The 19,918-nt window shown below is 49.6% G+C and overlaps 1 protein-coding gene across 1 annotated transcript; it reads right to left on the reverse strand.

The window, feature by feature from the left end:
- Positions 1-8,328: 8,328 nt before the first annotated feature.
- ZNF683 (zinc finger protein 683) lies at positions 8,329-13,960 on the reverse strand. Its single transcript, XM_007935885.1, has 5 exons — positions 13,847-13,960; positions 13,003-13,213; positions 11,044-11,729; positions 9,870-9,998; positions 8,329-8,637 (listed from the first exon to the last, which is right to left on the reverse strand). The coding sequence occupies exons 1-5, from the start codon at positions 13,958-13,960 to the stop codon at positions 8,329-8,331; spliced, it is 1,449 nt and encodes a 482-aa protein (XP_007934076.1).
- Between the last annotated feature and the right edge of the window lie 5,958 nt (positions 13,961-19,918).

The following is a 19,918-nucleotide window of genomic DNA, read 5'->3' on the forward strand; positions in this document are numbered from 1 at the left end:
GCATTCAGGGTCAGAGAAAGACATACAGCTATTTGAACCACCACCAAGGAGGCTGTCCTCTGCCCCCACAAAGGGAAGGACACCCTGTCACCATCCAATCCATGGTTCAGATCTAAACTGCAGATAGGGAAACTGTGGCCAGAAGATGAAGCAAGTTACTCAGGGTCATCCCTGAGAAGCCATGCTGGGAAGTGGAGGAAAGAAGGGACCAAAGATAGGGGGTATAGAGAAGGAGGCCCTGGTAATAGGCACAGCCCCTGCTACCTCCTCCTCAGAGGGCCCCAGCATTAGGACACTCATGTTTCCTGAGCACTCAGGCCCCATGCTGGATGTTCCACATCCATTCCCTTATTTCTCACAGCAGCCCTAAGACAGAGGCATTATTGTCCCCACTTGCAGACAGAGAAACTGAGGTTGTGAGGTTGGGGCAGGGGGGGCATGCATAAAGAATCAGTGGCAGACGAAAGACTAGAAATCCAGTTGCCTGACTTGTAAGCCAGGGTTCTCAAGCCTGCACAGGCCCTCCCTGAGCTTCTGCCCCCTTCCCCACCCCACCCCTTTGGCTTCTCTCCTACCTTGAGGTCAAGATTGCTGGAGCTGCCCCGGGCCAGGTCAGGGCAGCTCTGGCCACCCCAGGGCCTGGGAAGGAAGCACAGGAGAAAGGGGTGAAGTAGCCTCTTCCTGTTCACCACCACCACCACCACCACCACCACCACCACCCCGACTGGCCCACAGCCCAGTAGGATGAGCTCCTGAAATCTTTTGGGGAAGCCTCCTCTCTACTCCCTTCCCCGGCTGTCTACTCCACTTCCAGAGGCAGAGATAGAGACAGGGATGAGTTTGGGACCAAAATGGGGACTAGACCTGTATCAGAGAACACAGAGAAAGAACCACAACAACAAAACCCAAACTCACCGCCATCGAGTCGATTCTGATTCACGGCGACCCCTGCTGGGTTTCTGAGACAGTAAATCTTTATGGAAGTAGATTGCCTTGTCTTCCTTCCACAGAGTGGCTGGTGGGTTTGAACCTCCAACCTTCTGGTTAGCAGTCAAATGCCTTAGGCACTATGCCACCAGAGAAAGAACAAGGTCCCAATAATTCTAACACTCATACCTGCTGTGACTCTCCCATGTGCCAGGCTTAGCACTAGGCCTTATGCCTTTTAAAATCCTAGAATGTGGCTATTGTTGTTGTTGTTGTTGTTATGTGCTGTCGAGTCGGACCCAACTCATAGCGACCCCTCCTTGGGTTTCTGAGGCAGTATCACTATGGAAGTAGATTGCCCCATCTTCCTTCTGAGGAGTGGCTGGTGGGTTTGAACCGCCAGCCTTCTGGTTAGCAGTCAAGTGCCTTAGCCACTATGCTACCAGAGCTCCCAGAATGTGGCTATTAGTGTTTCCATTTTTCAGATAAGGAAACCGAAGCCCAGAGTGATAAAGTGTAACCTTCCCCTGTGTACTCTGCCTGCCTGTCCCAGGGAGTCAGCAGGGATTGAAGGCCTATACCTCAAGGCCCGGGACTTGTTCCCACAGCTGGTGAGAACTGAGCCCTGATAGATGCATGGCATGTGTCATCACACAGGCCTGGGAGCCTCCACAGTCCCTCCCCTGCCCTCCCCACCCTTGACTCACCTGCACCCCAACCCCGCCTTCTTCCAAGAGGGAGGGGCAGTGCCACCTGGGCCTATAGGGCAAGTTTCTGCCAGGCAGGGTAAAGTGGAAGGGCATGTCTACTGGGTGGGGGAGGGCAGCACCTTGGCAGAGGGTGGGTATTCCCAGGCATCCAGGCTTCCAGGCATAGGGTGGCTAGGGCCTTCCCCTCCCCTCCCTCCTTAGGGTGAGAGAACAATGCAAACTCCTCCCCTCACTCTGCCCCCACCACACCCCATCCTCTCCCAGGCTGACTGAAGCCAGCTGTATCATAAGATCAGAACAAATTGCCCAGTAACTGCACAGACACATAAATACCCCCTTTTACCTAAATGCACACCCATGCTATCTGTGGCTACTGGGCCTGTGAACTACTGGGCCCACTGGATTTTCACCATAGCCCTCTCAACCATATGACCCTGCCACCCATAGAGTGTTTTACTTCCATTCAGACATCAGAGCCCTCAGTTACCAGTAAATGGGCTGAAAGAAATGAAGCAATCTGCTCAGGGTCACATGGCTAGTGACAGCTCGAGCTGGGACCAAATCCAGGCCTCCTGGTTTGCAGTCCAGCAGTCTTTCCAGGTAACAGGGCCACGTAGTTTCAGAACATAGGTTCTGGGGTCAGACCATTCCACCACTTTACAGCTATGCAACTTTGGCAGATGACTTCACCTCTCTGAACCTCCATTTCCTTATCTGAATCACATGGAATACTTACCTCATAGAACTACCGTGAGGATAAAATGAGATAATCCACGTAAGGAGCAAGAAGCTAGCTCTGAATAGAAGTTTATTATTACAATTGAGAGCTGTCTCCGGGTTGCAGAAATGCCTGGGGAAAACCTTTCCTGCACACTCGATAACAAAGGGACATGACCAGGGGTAAACAGGACTCAAAGTCCAATGTGGCAGGAGGGACTACTATGTTTGCCTTTAACTTGTCTCCAGAGAGGAAATCATTGTCTGCATGTCACCTGTCATACTTAGGAAATTGTAAAAGTTGTTTTAAAGTTTCAAAAGACCCACAAGGACTTTAAAAAAGAATGTGTTCAAACATTAAACTGGCAAAGGTTGTGTTTTGTAAAAAAGACCTGGTGGTGCAGCGGTTAAGTGCTTGGCTGCTAACTGAAAGGTCAGCCGGTTCCATCCCAGCAGGGCTCCAGGGGAGAAAGGTGTACATACAGATGTGGCAGACTGCGTCCATAAAGGTTACAGCCTTGGAAACCCTACGGGCAGTTCTGCCCTTTCCTGTAGGGTCGCTATGAGTCAGAATCAACTCTGTTGCAATGGGTTTGGTTTGGTTTTGGTGTTACACATTTACAACAATAAAATAATTTTTTAAAAACACTTTTTTCAGATTCACATATTCAAAATTATGGTACATTGATACATACATGTTTATGCTCTGAGACACTCACGCACGCCCATTTAAATATTCACTGCACACTCTAACACACTCACGTCCTAGGGCCCAAGGGCGCGCGGCACCACCCGGACCTCCACCTCCCCTCACCTATCCCGGGCTCCGGCATCCTCTGGGGTCTCCTTCCCCCTGTGCTCCCGCCGGCCCCCGAGCCTGGCCAGGAGGCGGCCCAGGCGGGCCCCAAGGCCCCGGCGCTGTTTGGCCATGGCGAGGGCAAGTCCCAGGCCGCCTGGGCATCGACCGCTCCGGACCTCGGGGCCACCCGGATCCGCTGCATTTGCAGAGAAACGCCCCTCCTCTGACCCGCCCCCCTGAGCAAACAGCGGCCCCGCCTGCGGCCGATGCGGGCGGAACCCGGTGCCAGCTGCCGCGGGTGCCTAGGTCTGGGGTGCGCTCTGCAAGGGGCCGCCCCCCATCCCAGACCGTGGCCTGAGGATGCGCGCTTGAGCCCACGCCCGCTAGAGCCCCAACTCTCGGCGCACTCTGCGTTATTTCTTCAGGCTTCTGCAGGTGCCGGGGGGAAGGGGGGCGGCCGCGTGCAAGCAGTTCCGGGCAGGACCCGCACTAGATGAGGCTGGAGAAGGGGGGCCTGGGCTGGTGGCTTGTGTGTGTTGGCAGAGCGATGGCTAAGGGGCTCTCCCGAGAACGAGGGGCTATAAATCAGAGGCGGTGCCCGCGGTCGGAGGCGGGAATGGGAGAGGTCTGTGTCAAAGGGGTGGGCCTAACCCTGCTGGGGCGGGGCCAAAGAGGTGAAGGGGTGGATGACACTAGAGCCTGATTACTGGTGGGGGCTGAACTGATCCTGCTATTTGCCCAGCAATGGTGTGGTCCCTGTCAGGATTCTCATTCTCGGTCGTAAAGACACCTAAGACACAAGGCGGGCCGCGTGGGATAAGTGAATCTGTCGCCCAGTACCCCGTGGGGGAAAAGGACACTAAAACGACAGGGGTGCGAATGGTGCCCCCTGCTGGAAGTTGGCCAGGGAACCTGTCTGTTCTGGTTACCTTTTGTTGTTGTTATGTGCCGTCCAGTCGGCCCGACTCATAGCGACCCCTCCTTGGGTTTCCGAGGCAGTATCACTACGGAAGTAGGATTGCCCAACCTTCCTTCCGAGGAGTGGCTGGTGGGTTTGAACCATCAGCTTTCTGGTTAGCAGTCAAGTGTTTTAACCACTATGCTACCAGAGCTCCCTCTGGTTACCTAGTGCCACTCTAACAGAAATATACCACAAATGGGATGGCCTTAACAAACAGGAGTTTATTCTTAAAATTTGGAGGCTTTGAGTTCAAATTCAAAGTGCCAGGCTCTAGGGGCTGGGTGGAAGCCCCTCAGCCTTGGGATCCAGCTCTGCCTCCTGCTCCCAGCCCACTGGAGCTAGAGGCATTTCTTCACTCAGACAGCTGCTGGCTGCGGAGGCTGAGATGCCCCAAGGTTGACAAGTAAAAAGGCATGGTAGCGATGTTACCAATCCACACGGCAGGCTATTAACTTAAGTCCACTGTAAGTCCCAAGGTCGGCAGAGCATAGCAGGCTGCTGAGCAACAACAGAGCTACATGCAGGGTCCAAGCGTGCCATAGGCTAGAGACCGTTCTCAAAGTTTCTCCTTATATACAGGAAGCAGACCACATCCCAAAGGCAGCTACTCAGCTGCTTGTGGTAGATCCCACCATGGAGTTGATTGCCAGTCTCATCATGGGGAATAACTACCACCAGCTGCCCAGCCACTCAACCAGACCCAGCCAAGTTGACACACAAACATAACCACCACACCGTCCATTCACGCATTGTCTGAAAATTATTTGACAGCTACTGGGATCGTTTGCTAGAGGAGGACATCGTGTTTGGTGAAGTAGAGGGCTAGCAGGACAAGTGAGACCCTCAGTGAGACCGACTGGCACATTAGCCACAATGATGGACTCTGCAGCATTGGTGAGTGTGAGGACGATGCAGAACCGGACAACATACTTTTCTGTTGTACGTACGATCCCCGTGAGTCAGACAGCTAACAGCTATTTTATGCCTCTAATGCAGACAGTGGTGGTTCAGGGATAGAACTCTCACATTCCATGTGGGAGACCTGGGTTGATTCTCAGCCAATGTGCCTCATGCACATTGCATGTTGCTTTGATGCTGAATGGGTTCCAGTAGAGCTTCCAGACTAAGAAAGACTAGAAAGAAAAGCCTGGCAATCTACTTCTGAGAATTAGCCAATGAAAACCATTTGGATCACAATGGTCCAATCCACGACAGATCCTGAGGGAAGGCGCAGGACTGGGCAGCATTTTATTTAGTTGTGCATGGGGTCACCATGACTTGGGGCCAACTTAATAGCAGCTAACATCACCACCTATAACACCAGCCACCGAACCAGGCTCTTCATCTGACTGATCCTGAGCACTTGCTACAGGAAAGGCTGCTGAGACCCAGAGGGGTAATATAACCTGTCCAACGTCACAAGCACTGTGGCAGGACAGGGACTCAAACCCAGGTCTGTAGTACCGCAGAGATTGGGCTTTAAGTGACTAAAGACTAATCTTGCCTCAGTATTCCTGTTCTCTCTCCTAAGTCTAGACCACATTTCCAACTGCCTATAGAACATTCCCCTGGGTGGCCTACAGGCCCCTTATACTTGACACTGAAGTCAACACTTTCCCTGAATTCTCTTTCCCTTCTTGGGCTCCTTGTCTCAGTGAATGAGTCATCCACTCCAACACTCCAGCCAGTAAAACCTCAGTGTCTTCTCCCTCTTCTTCCCACCCTGATATCCAATCAATTCTGAGACCTGTTGTTGACCGTGCCTCAGAAGGAGCTCCCAGGCCCATCCCCAAGTCTTCATCCAGCGGGTACTGCCTTCATTCAGACTTAAAACCTCACACATAAATGCTGGTGACAGCCTCTTAATGAGCTCCCTGCCTCGATGCAATCTTGTCCCCCTGACCTACCCTCTGTGACCTTCCTAAAACACCAATCTGATTTGTTTACCATGTCTCCTTTGGGGGCAAATTTCACAACTTGCAAGCCTCTTTCCAAACTTCCCAGCCTCCCCTTCTTCCTCTCCCACCCCACTGCTGCCTTGGAGCTTCTCAGAACTGCTCACCATTCCTCACACACTCCAGGCTCCTCTTTGTGCATCCCTCTCTTCCCATCTCCTCCCCACCCTACTCCTGGCTTCCTATTGCAGGGCAGTCTAAAGACCTCTCCCTACCATACTGTGACCTGTGAAATGGAAAATGGGTTCTTTCTACTCCTGTGACATTCCATGATCCTACATAAGTGTGCTGTTAAATACATGGGCACGAAGAGATGTGGGGGTCATGGGACAGACAGGATTCTTCACTGGGACATACCTGGGTATGAATCACAGCTCTGGCATTTGCTGTATCGACTCAGGCAAGTTGCTCAGCCTCCTTGAGCCAGATTTCTCTTCTGTTAAATGGGAATCATCATTTCTACCCTTCAAGGTATTATGATTTAATTGCTGTAATGTGATTAGTGGTGGTTTCTATGAAAGAACTCGGGGGGGGGGGGGCTGTGGGGGGGAGTGTTGTTGTTGTTATGTGATGTTGAGTTGGACCCAACTCATAGTGACCCCTCCTTGGGTTTCCAAGGTGGTATCACTATGGAAGTAGATTGCCCAACCTTCCTTCTGAGGAGTGGCTGGTGGGTTTGAACTGCCAGTCTTCTGGTTAGCAGTCAAGTGTCTTAGGCACTATGCTACCAGAGCTCCTATGGGAGAGAGTAAGGGAGGGGAAAGACAAGAGGCAGCTGTTAGGCAGCTGGGTCTTGTTTGAGGGCCTGGGAAGGAATGGGGGTATTGGACTAGAGTTAAGAGTGCTATTGGGGATGCCAGCTGGAGTCAGAGTGGGCCCAGCTGAGGTCAGATGGGCACATAGATAGAGTTCAGAGGCCAATCCAAACCAAAGTGGCCAAGGAAGATCATTCATTGTGTACATGGGCAACTGGCACCACCTGGGCAGGGCAGTGTAGCTTTGGGTAAGGGCTTGGCCTGATGGACATTGAGGGATTCATTTTATACTCTGCTGGGGAAAATGGGACTAACACGGAAGATGTCATGGAAGGGTATAGGTAGGCAGTGGTAGGCAGCAGGGGATCCCCCCTCCCCCTGCCTCAGTCTGTGGGACTGGACATGGGCCAGAAGGTAATCAGGATAAGTGGCCAAGTGGGACCTCCATCTTAGACAGTTTTGTGGCCTGGATACCAGTCCCACCAACTGTCCTCTGCTCGGCTGTGTTCTTCATCCAGCTGCCTTTGGAGGTATATGAGGACATCCTGAATAGTGAAAGTCTTTGTGGAGCTGGAGACAGCATTTAGCCCAATGCCCCCATTTTACAGATGGAGAAACTGGGACCCTGAGAAGAAAAGGGTCAGACAGCAAGACAGCAGCCAGGATTATAACCTGGACTTCCTATCTCCCTTTCCTAACTAATGTTGCCTCTCTGGTTCATGAGGGTCATGAAGGGTGTGGAGAACATCTTGCACATTGAGGGAATCCTCTGGGACTTCAGAGAGTAAAACCATCAGAAGGGTCCTGATTCCCCAGCTCCCTTGGGCAGGTCTTCCCTGTCTGTAGTCCCTCTAGGGCCTCTGGCCCTTCCCTGAGTGCTGCACCACATTGGCCCTTTGCCCCGTGTGGTGACTGGTCCTGTTTAATATCATGCTTCTGCATCATGAGAGGACATAGCATCCTTATATCTTCCTCTTCACTCCTGCAGGGGCCACAGATTCTGCCATGTGCAGGAGGAGGCACACACCTCACCTGACCACAGCATGGCTGGCAGCTGAGAAGTCCTTGTGCCTAGCAGCAACAGTGACTATGAGACCAGGAGGTGGTGGGAAGCAGCAGAGAAACATCTGGACAGATGACTGGAACATCTGTCCTAAAGAAGGCACGGTGCCCTGTGCTTGGCAGCACAGTCTGCACTTTGTAGAGACCTAGAGAGCTGGACTTCCCATCCGTGAGCTGCTCCCAGGCAGGGCCCAGACAGGCAGCAGAACTCAAACCCAGCTTTGACTTAGCTGGCTGCAAGCACCCACCCCATGCATGAACAACACAGGCTCTTCCGGCTGTTGCCCCTGTGATGTGTGAAGTTTGGCAAATACACCGTGGCTCCCTCCTCCACCACTGGAGCTCAAGAGACCTCAACTTGTCATAGAGAAAATGCTTTAATTACTCAGCCCCTGCCCCCACCCCAGAGCAGTCTTGGCATCACCATTCAGGCTGGTTGTTCTTACTTTCCCTGGGGTGCTAAGGACACCTTGTCCTTATCTGTGTCCCAGCCCACCTTTCTCCCTGATGGTGCTGCCATAAGATCTAGTGGCCCCCTTTGCCACTGGGCAAGGCAGGCAAGGGAGGCCAGGGGCAGATGGGTGTGAGGGAGGCTGCAGGGTTGCGGGGTGTGCAGCTGGTGGTGCAGCTTCAGGTGAATGTGCTGGGTGAAGCGACTTGGGCAGAGACTGCACTGGAAGGGCTGGACCCCCGAGTGCAGGCGCAGGTGAGTCTTGAGATTGCTGGAGCTACTGAAGCGCTTGTGGCACAGCTGATGGGAACGGGTAGAGGTGTCATCTCTGTCTGGCTCAGGATCTCTCTTCCCCTCCCCATCTTGGTAACAGTCCCACCCACCTCTTTGACAACAAAGCCCAACAGCTTTCACCCACTGATTTCTCACTGGGACCCACAGTGCCTGGCACATTGGAGCCCACATACTGAATATAGTATACTGGTTCTTTAATGCACTGTGTGACCTTGTATAAATGACATCTCCTCTTCAAGCTTTGTTCTCCATGTTGATAGCATACTGCCATTGAGTTGTTTCCGACTCATAGCGACCCTTCCTTGGGTTTCCGAGGTGGTATCACTACGGAAGTAGATTGCCCAATCTTCCTTCCCAGGAGTGGCTGGTGGGTTTAAACTGCCAGCCTTCTGGTTAGCAGTCAAAGGCCTTAGGCACTACACCACCAGAGCTCCCTTTGATAACATATGACTATTAATATCTAACCTCAAAGGTATGGTGGACTGAATGAGATCATGACATAGAACCCTTGGCCCAGTTCACGGGGCTGAGGCATCAGTGAACATAATTAACATTATGTCCATAATTAACTGGGTGTTGCCACATGCCAGGCATTGCTTGACCCAATGTACATCTATAGTCTCATGTAGTCTGCCCCAAGACCCTATGACTAAGTACTAGTACATCTCCTGTATTACAGTGAGAAAGTAGAGGCTCAGAGAGGTAAGGCCACCAACTCGAGGTCACATGGCAAGTTGGAGGCCAAGATAGGATTTGAACCCAGGCAGCCTGACTCTATAGCCCAGACTTATAACCACTACACTGCCTTCATTTCTGCCTCTGTACAGCAGGGAAAGAATCCCTACCCTTCTGACCTCCCAGGGTTGTAGTGAGGCTCAGACAGGGAGGGATCTGACACTGATCTAGGTTCTTTCCACTTAGTACTTTATATACACTATAGCATTAACCCTTTCAGCAACCCTGGGTGATGAAGGGTATCTAATCCCCAAGGATGCCCCCAACTTACCCTGACAGATATACATCTTTATTCCCCCTCCAGGCCCTGAGAGTGCCCTCCAGTATCTCATCCCAGAGCCTCCAGGCTGAGGAGGGTCATTTTCACCTGTCTGCCTCCCACCTCTCTCCTTGCTTCTGCTTTCTCAGGAGAACTAGGGGCAGAGGCTACAGGTGCCATCACTCCAGGAGCCTGGAGCTCCTCACCAGCTGCGGGAGGACAGGGGAGGGGAGTAAAGTCTCACCAGGCACTCATGGGGCCGCTCCCCAGTGTGCACCAGGTGGTGCTTCTGCAGATGGGCAAGCTGAGTGAAGCTCTTCTTGCACAGGAAACACTGGAACGGGCGCTCCCCACTGTGCACGCGCAGGTGAACCTGAGCCAGGTGTGGGGGAAATGCTGCTGACTGCCCAGAACCACCCAGCAGGGCTGGTTTCCTCTCCGAGTCTCTACCCAGGTCCCCACAGGACCACATTTGGACATCAAAGGCTCTCAATCCCCTTTCCTCTCTATCACTCAGCTCAGGCCCTTTTTACCATTGTCTAGAGCATCCCACTCTTTCTGATGCCCTCTGGGAGAGGAGGTAACAATGGTCCAAAAGCCATGTAAGGAGCAGCACCAGTATATTCTGGAGCAATGCTACTCCAAGTGTGGTCACAGGCCAGCAGCATCTGCATTACCAGGGAGCTTGTCAGAAACATTCTCAGGCCTCACCCTAGACCTGCTGAATCAAAATCCAGGGGTAGGGCTCAGGAATCTACATGTTTGCTACCTTTCCAGGTGATCTGAAGCTCATTAAAGTTTAAGACCCCAGATGATTAAGTATCCCAATACTCATAATTTTACTAATACACAGCAACGTGTCCATGATCGCCCTCTGCTGGGTGATGCAAATGATGGCATCGACAGACAGGCGCTGATTTGTGGGATCCCCCTTGAGGAAGGTTAGTTGTCAGGTCTGTAGTTTAGACTCACTAAAACCTACCTAATTCCCCATCTGACCTTCAGTAAAGGAAAGATACTTGACCTGAGTCCAAAAAGGATGGCTGTCAAGGAAAGGGCTCTGCACTAGACCTTGGGATATTGAAGTCAAGGCTTAACTCCGCCATTATTTCAAAGTAACCTTGGGCAAACCTTTCCTATTAGGATCTTCAGTTTCCCTAGTTTTTAACTTAAATGACACTAGCTCATAGGCAGCCTTCTGGGGTGGAGCGGACACTGTAGCCATCTTTATCTTGTATCGTCTCTCTACAGGTGGGAGACTAGAGCCCAGAGGAGCCTAATGAACCATTCGAAGTTACGTACACAGACTGAGAGTTCCTTCTGGCTTTCAGGGCCCTGATTCCAGGGAAGGACTGGCAGGAGGGTGAGGGGTCACTGAAAGGTGCTGAGGAGGGCAGCCGTACCCAGGAGACAGATACCTTGAGGTTGGAGAGCTGCCCAAAGCTCTTGCTGCACACGTTACACTCGTACAGGATCTTGCCATCCTGTTTCTTCAGTGGGTAAGGCAAGGATGCAGTGCCTGCCCTGGAGCCATGTGGGGCCCGCCTTGTGGAAGCCACCACACCAGCATGCTCCAGCCCTGAGGAGCGAGTCCGAGCGGCTCTAAGGCCTTGATTCTGGGCCTGGGAGGGCAAGGTTTGGCCAGAGGCTTGGAAGGCCCCTTGGTTGGGGAGCAGGGTCTCCCCATGGGTGTTGTGATGCCCAGGCTCATTGGTAGTCATCAGCAAGCTGGGCACAGCCATAGTGGGGTAGGAGGTACCTTGGGGCAGCATGAAGGGGTGGGTGTACTGGACAGAAGGGAGGGCCCCATAGGGGAACAGATAAAGAGGAGGCAGAAGTGAGTATGTGGGGTAGAAGGGGTGGAGGCAGAATGGGAGCTCCTTGGAGGTGGGGGTGGGAGGGGGGCAAGGACAGAAAGCCAAGGGGCTGGAGCTCTTTTGATTTTGCCAAGGGGTTGGGGAAGAGCTGTTGCAAGGTGGGGAGGGCAGGGGCCCCTCGCCAGCTCTTTCCAGCTGGCTTCCCATCTTTTCCCTGCTTGAAGGGTACTTGGCTGTGAGTTTCTCGTCATCAGCGGCGCTGGCCTGCAACCGCAGTGGCTGGTGCTCTGAGCAAGAAAGGGAAGACAGGTCAGAACCCTACATCCTGGGGCCAAGCTCTGCTCCCCATCAAACCTGCCCAGCTCAGGTTGGGCAAGAACACTTCCCCTCTCTGGGCTTCAGTTTCCTGGTCTGCAATGGCACTGCTAGCATTTCTGTCACACTTAACAATTTCAGGGATAGGAAAGATTTGAGGAGCCTATTAGACATCCAGTAGAGAAGTGGGCAGCTGGACACACTGGTTTGGAGTTTAAGGAAGAGATCTGAGCTAGAAACATAAATTTGGGTGCCATGGGTCTGGATGAGATTATATAGATTTGCTCTGTCCAAAATAGTAGCTACTATCCATGTGACTATTTAGGTTTAAGTTAATTAAAATAAATGCAATAAAAAAATCATCTCTTCAGTTGTATTAGCCACAGGCAGGTGCTCCCTAGGTCTGGTATTGGACAGTGCAGGTACAGAATGTTTCCATCATTGCAGAAAGTTCTCAAACAGCATGATTCTAGAAAAGAGAAAGGCTCTGGACTGCATTCTGGAGCACAGTAATATTCAGGAGGTAAGCAGAAGAGGAAGAATTAGCAAGGGGACTGAGATGTGATACTCAGTGAGGTAGGAGTGAAACCAGGAGTGATATAAAGTAAAATACTAAAAAGAAAATACTAAGAAGCAGTTCCATAAACATTGTCTCGTTGGATCAGCTGTTGCACTCTGTGCTCTGTCTGGTGTCCCAGAAATAAAGGAGACAGAAGGATAGTCTCTGCCCTACAGGAAGTCACAGTTGCCCAAGAAAATGGCCTATCACAATACAACAAAGCCTAGGACATGGGTCTAGGTGAGATCTTACTTTTATGGATGAAGAAACTGAGGCTCAGAAAAGTGTGGTGCTGTGTCCAAGGTCATAGAGCTAGAAAGGCGGAACGTTGATCCCACCCCGATTCCTTGCCTCCCAGTTCAATGTGCTTATAACAAGGTCCCCTCTGACTCATATTCTAGATAGACAAGTGCTATCCCAACCCTTTTGACCAGTTATACCTCCACAGCTCCCATACCACCATGCCTGAGAAAGCCACTACCTGACCCCTCCAACTCAGGTGTCATCACCTTGAAAATCTCCTGCATCCCCTGGCCAGAACTCCAGGCCAAAATGTGAAAATAAAATATGTCTGAGGCTCTGTCCTCACCAGTGACACTGACTCCCCTCCCCCTCCCATCCCCACAACTAATAGTGCCTCCCACCTCCAACCTGCACCAAAGTGCAGACCCGTGACCTGGGCTTACTTGTATTCAAGGCGTCGTCTCTGAAGCCCTGTGGGGCTGTGCCCAGGAGTGCTGGTTGCAGGGTGCACAGGTAGAGGTCCAGGCCCTGAGGGCAGGCCAGCAGGGCAGACCTGGCTGGTACCAGTGGCAAGGGGCACAGCCAGCTGGCACAGGATTGGCCATGGGTATTCACTATGTCTGTGTCTGGTAGTGGCCTGAAGGCTGAGGAAACCTAGAGTGCAAGTGGCAAGGGACTTGGGGGCTGGTGGCTGAAACTCTTGGGTCCCTGGGATGGGACCCCTCTCCTCTGGTTTCCAAAGGGAAAGGAGAAGCTAAGCCCCACCACCACCACTATGTCTATCACCCTTCTCCCATCCAAAGACTTCTTTCTCCAAGAACTTTCTCATCCTCACCAAGAATTTCCCTGCTCCACTCCCCAGAATCCTCATATAACCCTGTCTTCATCCCCTGTCATTCCTAACCACCCTGGTCCCACTAGATCATCCGTTGTGCTTTGAATGGAGCCAAAGTGAACTTGGGAAAAATTCTCATTGAAGACTAGAAATCTCACAGAATGGTCCTGAGCTCCCCTCCCACTAAGACCCAAAGCCATGATCACAACAGCCAAGACTTATGTATGGCCCTGCCCCCTTTCATTCCTTGCAGGAGAGTCTGGGCATCTGGGGCAGGGGAGAGGGTTTCTGACACCTCAAGGGCACATCCCCATGATGTTTCAGAGGTAGTGAGCGCTCATAACAGGGGAGAATGGGGCTCTGGGCCCCTTCAGTCGTTCCCTACTTCCTCTTAACCTCCCTTCAACCACAAGCAGACTGATCTCAAAGATAGGGCAGAGACCCCACTTTACCTGGTCACCTTGGAAGAACTGGAAGTCCAGATTGGGGGACAGAGAGCTTCCTGTGTCCACTAGAGGCTTGGGCTTATGGCAACAGTCCAGTTTTGGAGAGAATTCCCCCTTCATACCTCCACTACCTGCTGAGAAGACAGTCACCGGTGAAAAGCGAAAGTCCTCCATATAAGAGACAGGTTCTAGGGCTACCCCTCCCGTTAACATGCTGTGCAAACTTGGGCCAGTCACTTCCCTTCCTGACTGGTTTCCCTATCTGCAAAATGGGAGAGTTGAATTGCTTGATGAGGAGACTCTCAGTGTTGACATTTAGAAGCAAATGACACTCTCCTGGTAGGGGTAAAAAGGGGATTAACTGAAGACTAGCCAATCAGAGGTGAGGTGCTGGCCTGATCCCCATCCCAGAGGGACCAACAGAGGAGAGAGGAAGGTCCTCATGGGGGTTGCTTCCAAGTAAGCCCAGAGATCTGAGGAAGCATTCCAGATTACTTTGGCGCTGTAGGGAATTGAAAAGCTACCTCCTTCCATGTTGGAAGAGATCTGTGACTCTACCAACAAAAGCTCCATCAAGAAGAATCCCAGTGTCCTGCCACCTAGACTGCCTCATGCTCAGCTCCCTCACCAGGGATGAGGCCTGAGAGAGTGGGCCAAGACTTTCCAGGTTTCCCTGACTGACATGCCCTCACTAACCAGGGAACTACCCTGAGTTTCCAGTTGTCTGCTCATTTAGTACCTTGCTTCTCTGCTACCTTTCATTTCAGGCCTCACGACACAGGGATTACCTCAGACCTACAAACATCCGAAGACTCCTTCCCTTCCTCCTCAGCAATCACCCTTCCCTCTTAAGTCCAAATGCTCCTCACACCCCAGCACCCTCTCACTCCATTGTCTCAGCCTCAAACCCCTTCTCCTTTTCCTCTTTCCTGACTCCTCCCAAACCTGGCTCAAGCCTCAAAAAAAGTACCAGGACCCTAAAAGAGCCACGTACATGAGAGTCTTCACCTGATTCTGCAGCAGTCCTCTGTGGCTGGGGATGGAAGGAAGGTGGGCAGAGGGGCAGTAGCTGCCTATGGCTGAGGCCCCAGTGGGTGTGAGAGATGACAGGAAGATGCTTCATTTGAAGTTGCCACAAATAGAAAGGAAGAGGGGGGTGGGTAGGCAAGCTTGGAGGGCCTGCAAATCCTAACAAAGAGGAGCTGCCCACCCAGCCTTTACCTACCTGTGGCAACTCTATGGGGCAACTTGCTGCTTTGGGACTGCAGTGAACTAGGGCTACTGGAATTTCTCTCTGTTTTTCTGTGTGTGGGGGGCAGGGGAGAAAGGGAACTACCTCTGGTTTTCAGAGAGCCAGTATGACTGAGCAGTAGAGGAACATAGCAAGGCTTCAAGGCTGGTCCTTCTAGGGGTATGAAGTTGAGATAGAGACAGGCAGTGATGATGACAGGGAAAACATCATGGTGATAACCAGAGACAAGGAACAGGCACAGATGGTAACATAAAAGGCAGAGATGGTGGCAGACAAGGACAGGAACAGGCCAAGACAACAAGCAACAAAGAAGGATTTGGAGTGAGATAAAGAATAGCACAGTGATCTGGTGCCACAGAGCAGAGGCCAGGATACAGCCTCTTCCTCCTTATGGTTCCATCTCTGATCTCCCTATTCTCTTCTGTCATTGAACTCAGATAGAAATCTGAGCCCAGACATGGCAAGAGATAATCCAAAGACACAGAAAGATGCCAAAAGGGAGGACTCAAAGGCCTTGAAGTAGCTTCTTTGACTCCATTATTCCTTTGAGCAAGGAGAAGGTGCATCACCCCAAAGGCTACACACATGTTCTACATGGACAGTGTATCCAAGTCCCACAACATCTGACCTAGTGTGACATAGCCCCAGTCAATCCTTAAACTCCACCCCAGTAGAGCATGCACGACATCTCAGACTCTTCATCTTGACCAAGAGGCATGTTATTGATGCTTCTCTGCCAATTCAGCCCCTGGATCTAGTTCTCACCTACACCGTGGCCTCCATCACTTCCTGTCATAATTATGTGTCCACATAACTGACCCCTACATATAATTATAATGAAATGTGCAAAGATCTGAAGTTGGAAAATCAAAGGGGAAGAACATGCTTGGCATTTCTCAAGCTGAAAGAACTGAAGAAAAAATTTAAGCCTTGAGTTGTTATATTGAAGGATTCTATGGACAAAAGATTGAACAATGCAGGAAATATCAAAAGAAGATGGAAGGAATACACAGAGTCACTGCACCAAAATGAGTTGGTTGATGTTCAACCATTTCAAATCCGACTCATAGCTACCCCTCCTTGGTTTTCCAAGGCATTATCTCTACAGAAGTAGATTGCCCAGTCTTCCTTCTGAGGAGTGGCGGGTGGGTTTGAACCTTCAGCCTTCTGGTTATCAGTCAAATGCCTTAGGCATTATGCCACCAGTGCTCCCTCAACCATTTCAGGAGGTAGTATATGATCAGAACTGATGTATTGAAGGAAGAAGTCCAAGCTGCACTAAAGGAATTGGCAAAAACTGAGGCTTCAAGAACTGACAAAATACTTATTAAGATGTTTCAACAAATATATGCAGCACTGGAGGCACTTCTTCATTTATGCCAAGAAATTTGAAAGACAGCTACTTGTCCAACCACCTTGAAGAGATCCATATTTTTGCCTATTCCAGAGAAAGGTGATCCAACAGAATGCAAGAAATATCAAAAAAATATCATTAATATAGCATGGAACTAAAATTTTGCTGAAGATAAGTCAAAAGTGGTTGCAGCAGTTCATCGACAGGGAACTTCCAGAAGTGCAAGCTGGATTCAGAAGAGGATGTGGAATGAGGAGTATCATTGCTGATATCAGGTGGATCTTGGCTGAAAGCAAAGAATACCAAAATGTTGTTTACTTGTGTCTTATTGACTATGCAAAGGATTTTTACTGTGTAGATCATAACAAATCATGGACAACATTGCAAAGAATGGGAATTCCAGAGCAATGAATTGTGCTCATGAGGAATCTATACCGAGACTAACAGGCAGCCTTTTGAACAGAACAAGGGGTTGATGCATCAGGAAAGAGGTGTGTCAGGCTTGTATCCTTTCTCCATACTTATTCAATCTATATCCTGAGGAAATAATCTGAGAAGGTAGACTATATGAAGAACACAACATCATGATTAGAGGAAGACTCATTAACAACTTGTGACATGCAGATGACACAACCTTGGTTGCTGAAAGTGAAGAAGACTTGAAGCACTTACTGATGAAGATCAAAGATTACACCCTTCAGTATGGATTACCCCTCAACATAAAGAAAATAAAAATCTCACAACTGAACCAATAAACAACATCATGATAAATGGAAAAAAGATTGAAGTTGTCAAGGATGCCATTTTATTTGGATCCTCAATCAACACCGATAGAAGCAGCAGTCAGGAAATCTAACAATGTAATTGCATTGGGCAAATTGGCTACAAAAGACCTCTTGAAAGTTTTTAAGAGTAGAGATGTCACTTCGAAGTGCCTGTGACCCAAGCCATGGTGTTCTCAATCACCTCATATGCATGTGAGAGCTGCACAATGAATAAGGAAAACCAAAGATGAATTGATACATTTGAATTGTGGTGTTGGTGAAGATAATGAATGTACCATGGACTGAGAGAAGAATGCACAAACTTGTCTTGGAGGAAGTACAGCCAGAATGCTCTTTAGAAGCAAGAATGGCCAGACTTCATCTCACCTATTTTGGTCATATTGTCAGAAGGACCAGTCCCTGGAGAAGGATATCTTGCTAGGTGAAGTAGAGGGTCAGTGAAAAGGGGGAAGATCCTGAATAAGAAGTAATTGTTGTGGCTTACAAACAAGGATGCTGCATTAATACAATGATGAGTCAAGCACAGCAAAGATTATAAGGATGGCACAGGACTGGACCGTGTTTTGTTCTGTTGTACGTAGGGTCACTATAAGTTGGAACCGACTCAATGGCACCTAACAACAACACATATCTGTGGCTCAAGGACAGGGACCACTGTCTACTCATCTTTGTATTTTGTGTAGACATTTGTAGCACTTTTAGATGCCCGGCATCTGGACCTTTCCCTCGCATGAATCTTGAAGGAAATAAAGGACACCTCCCACCATAAAAGCCACTATGGCCAGATGCTTAACTCCGATCTCCCCTCCCCCAGCACATGACATGGACACATGACATCAACCTCCCTGCCCAGACTATGGATCAGAGAACAATGGTCCTGAGAAGCAGGGCAGTGGAGGCAACTCTGAAAGTGGTGGTGGGGCTGCAGCTGGCTTCCAGGAAAGCAGAAGAAAGAAAGGGGTCCAGAGCTGGCCACAGAGTCTTCACTGAATTGGTCCTGGGGTGTGATTGTGGCTGTAGTCTTGGCTGCTCCCAACCTCCCTAAATCCGGCCCACCCTCTAAGACTGGCTCTGTGGCCTTCCTAGACTTTCTGTGAGCTCCTCCAATATATTTCCAATAAATTTCTTTTTACTTATATCCTCCTGAAGTAGTTTCTGCAGCTTACAAAACAAGGATTCTGCATTAATAAAACTACTGGTCTTTGCTCACATGGAGCGAAAAGGAATGAAGGTAATCAAAGGCTCAAAGAAGAAACTAGACCACAGGGCTAATGTTGTTATTAGGTGCCATCAAGTTGTCTCCGACTCATAGCAACCCTATGCACAGCAGAACAAAACACTGCCTGGTCTTGTGCCAGCCTTATAATCCTTGCTGTATCTGAGCCCATCGTTGCAGCCACTGTGTCTCTCCATCTTGTTGAGGGCCTTCCCCTTTTCATTGACCCTCCGCTTACCAAGCATGATGTCCTTCTCCAGGGAATGGTTCCTTCTGACAACATGACCAAAATAGATGAGATGAAGTCTGGCCATTCTCGCTTACAAGGAGCATTCATTCCAGCTACACTTTTCCAGGACAGATTTGTTAGTCCTTTTAGCAGACCATGGTACTCTTAGCATTCTTCTCCAACACCACAACTCAAAAACATCAACTCTTCTTCAGTCTTCCTTATTCATTGTCCAGCTCTCACATGCATAAGAGGTGATTGAAAATACCATGGCTTGGGTTAGATGCATCTTAGTCTTCAAGGAGATATCTTTGCTCTTCATCACTTGAAAGAGGTCTTTTGCAGCAGATTTCCCAATGAAATACATCATCTGATGTCTTAACTGCTGTTTCCATTGGTGTTAATTGGAGAACCAAGTAATAAGAAATCCTTGACAACTTCATTCTTTTTTCTATCCACCATGAAGCTGTTTATTGGACCAGTTGTGAGGATTTTCGTTGTCTTTATGTTAAGATGTAATCCATATTGCAGACTGAAGTCTTTAATCTTCATCAGTAAATGCTTCAAGTCACACTCACTTTCAGCTAGGAAAGTTGTGTCATCTGCATATCGCAGGTTGTTAATGAGTCTTCCTCCAATCCTGATGCCACGTTCTTCTTCATATAATACAGCTTCTTGGATTATTTGCTCAGCATACACGTTGAATAAGTATGGCAAAAGGATACAACCTTGACACACTTCCTTCTTGATTCTGAACCATGCAGTATTCCCTTGTTCTGTTTGAATGACAACTTCCTGATCTATGTACAGGTTCTTCATGAGTACAAGCAAGTGTTCTGAAATTCCATTCTTCTCAATGTTATCCATAATTTGTTATGATCCACACCATCAAATGCTTTTTCATAGTGAGTAAAACATAAGTAAACATCTTTCTGGTAGTCTTTGCTGTCAGCTAAGATCCATCTGACATCAACAATGATATCCCTTATTCCACGTCCTCTCCTGAATCCAGCTTGCATTTCTTGAAGTTCCCTGTCAGTATACTGCTGCAACCATTTTTTAATTATCTTCAGATTTTACTTACATGTGATATTGATGATATTGTTCAATAATTCCCACATTCTGTGGGATCACCTTTCTTTGGAATGAGTACAAATATGGATTTCTTCCACACCCAGTTGGCCAGGTAGCTGTCTTCCAAATCTCTTGGCATAACTGAGTGAATGACTCCAGCACAGCATC

This window comes from Orycteropus afer, unplaced genomic scaffold (genome assembly GCF_000298275.1).
Source record: "Orycteropus afer afer isolate SDZICR_OR568_19922 unplaced genomic scaffold, OryAfe1.0 scaffold00031, whole genome shotgun sequence".
NCBI lineage: Eukaryota > Metazoa > Chordata > Mammalia > Tubulidentata > Orycteropodidae > Orycteropus > Orycteropus afer.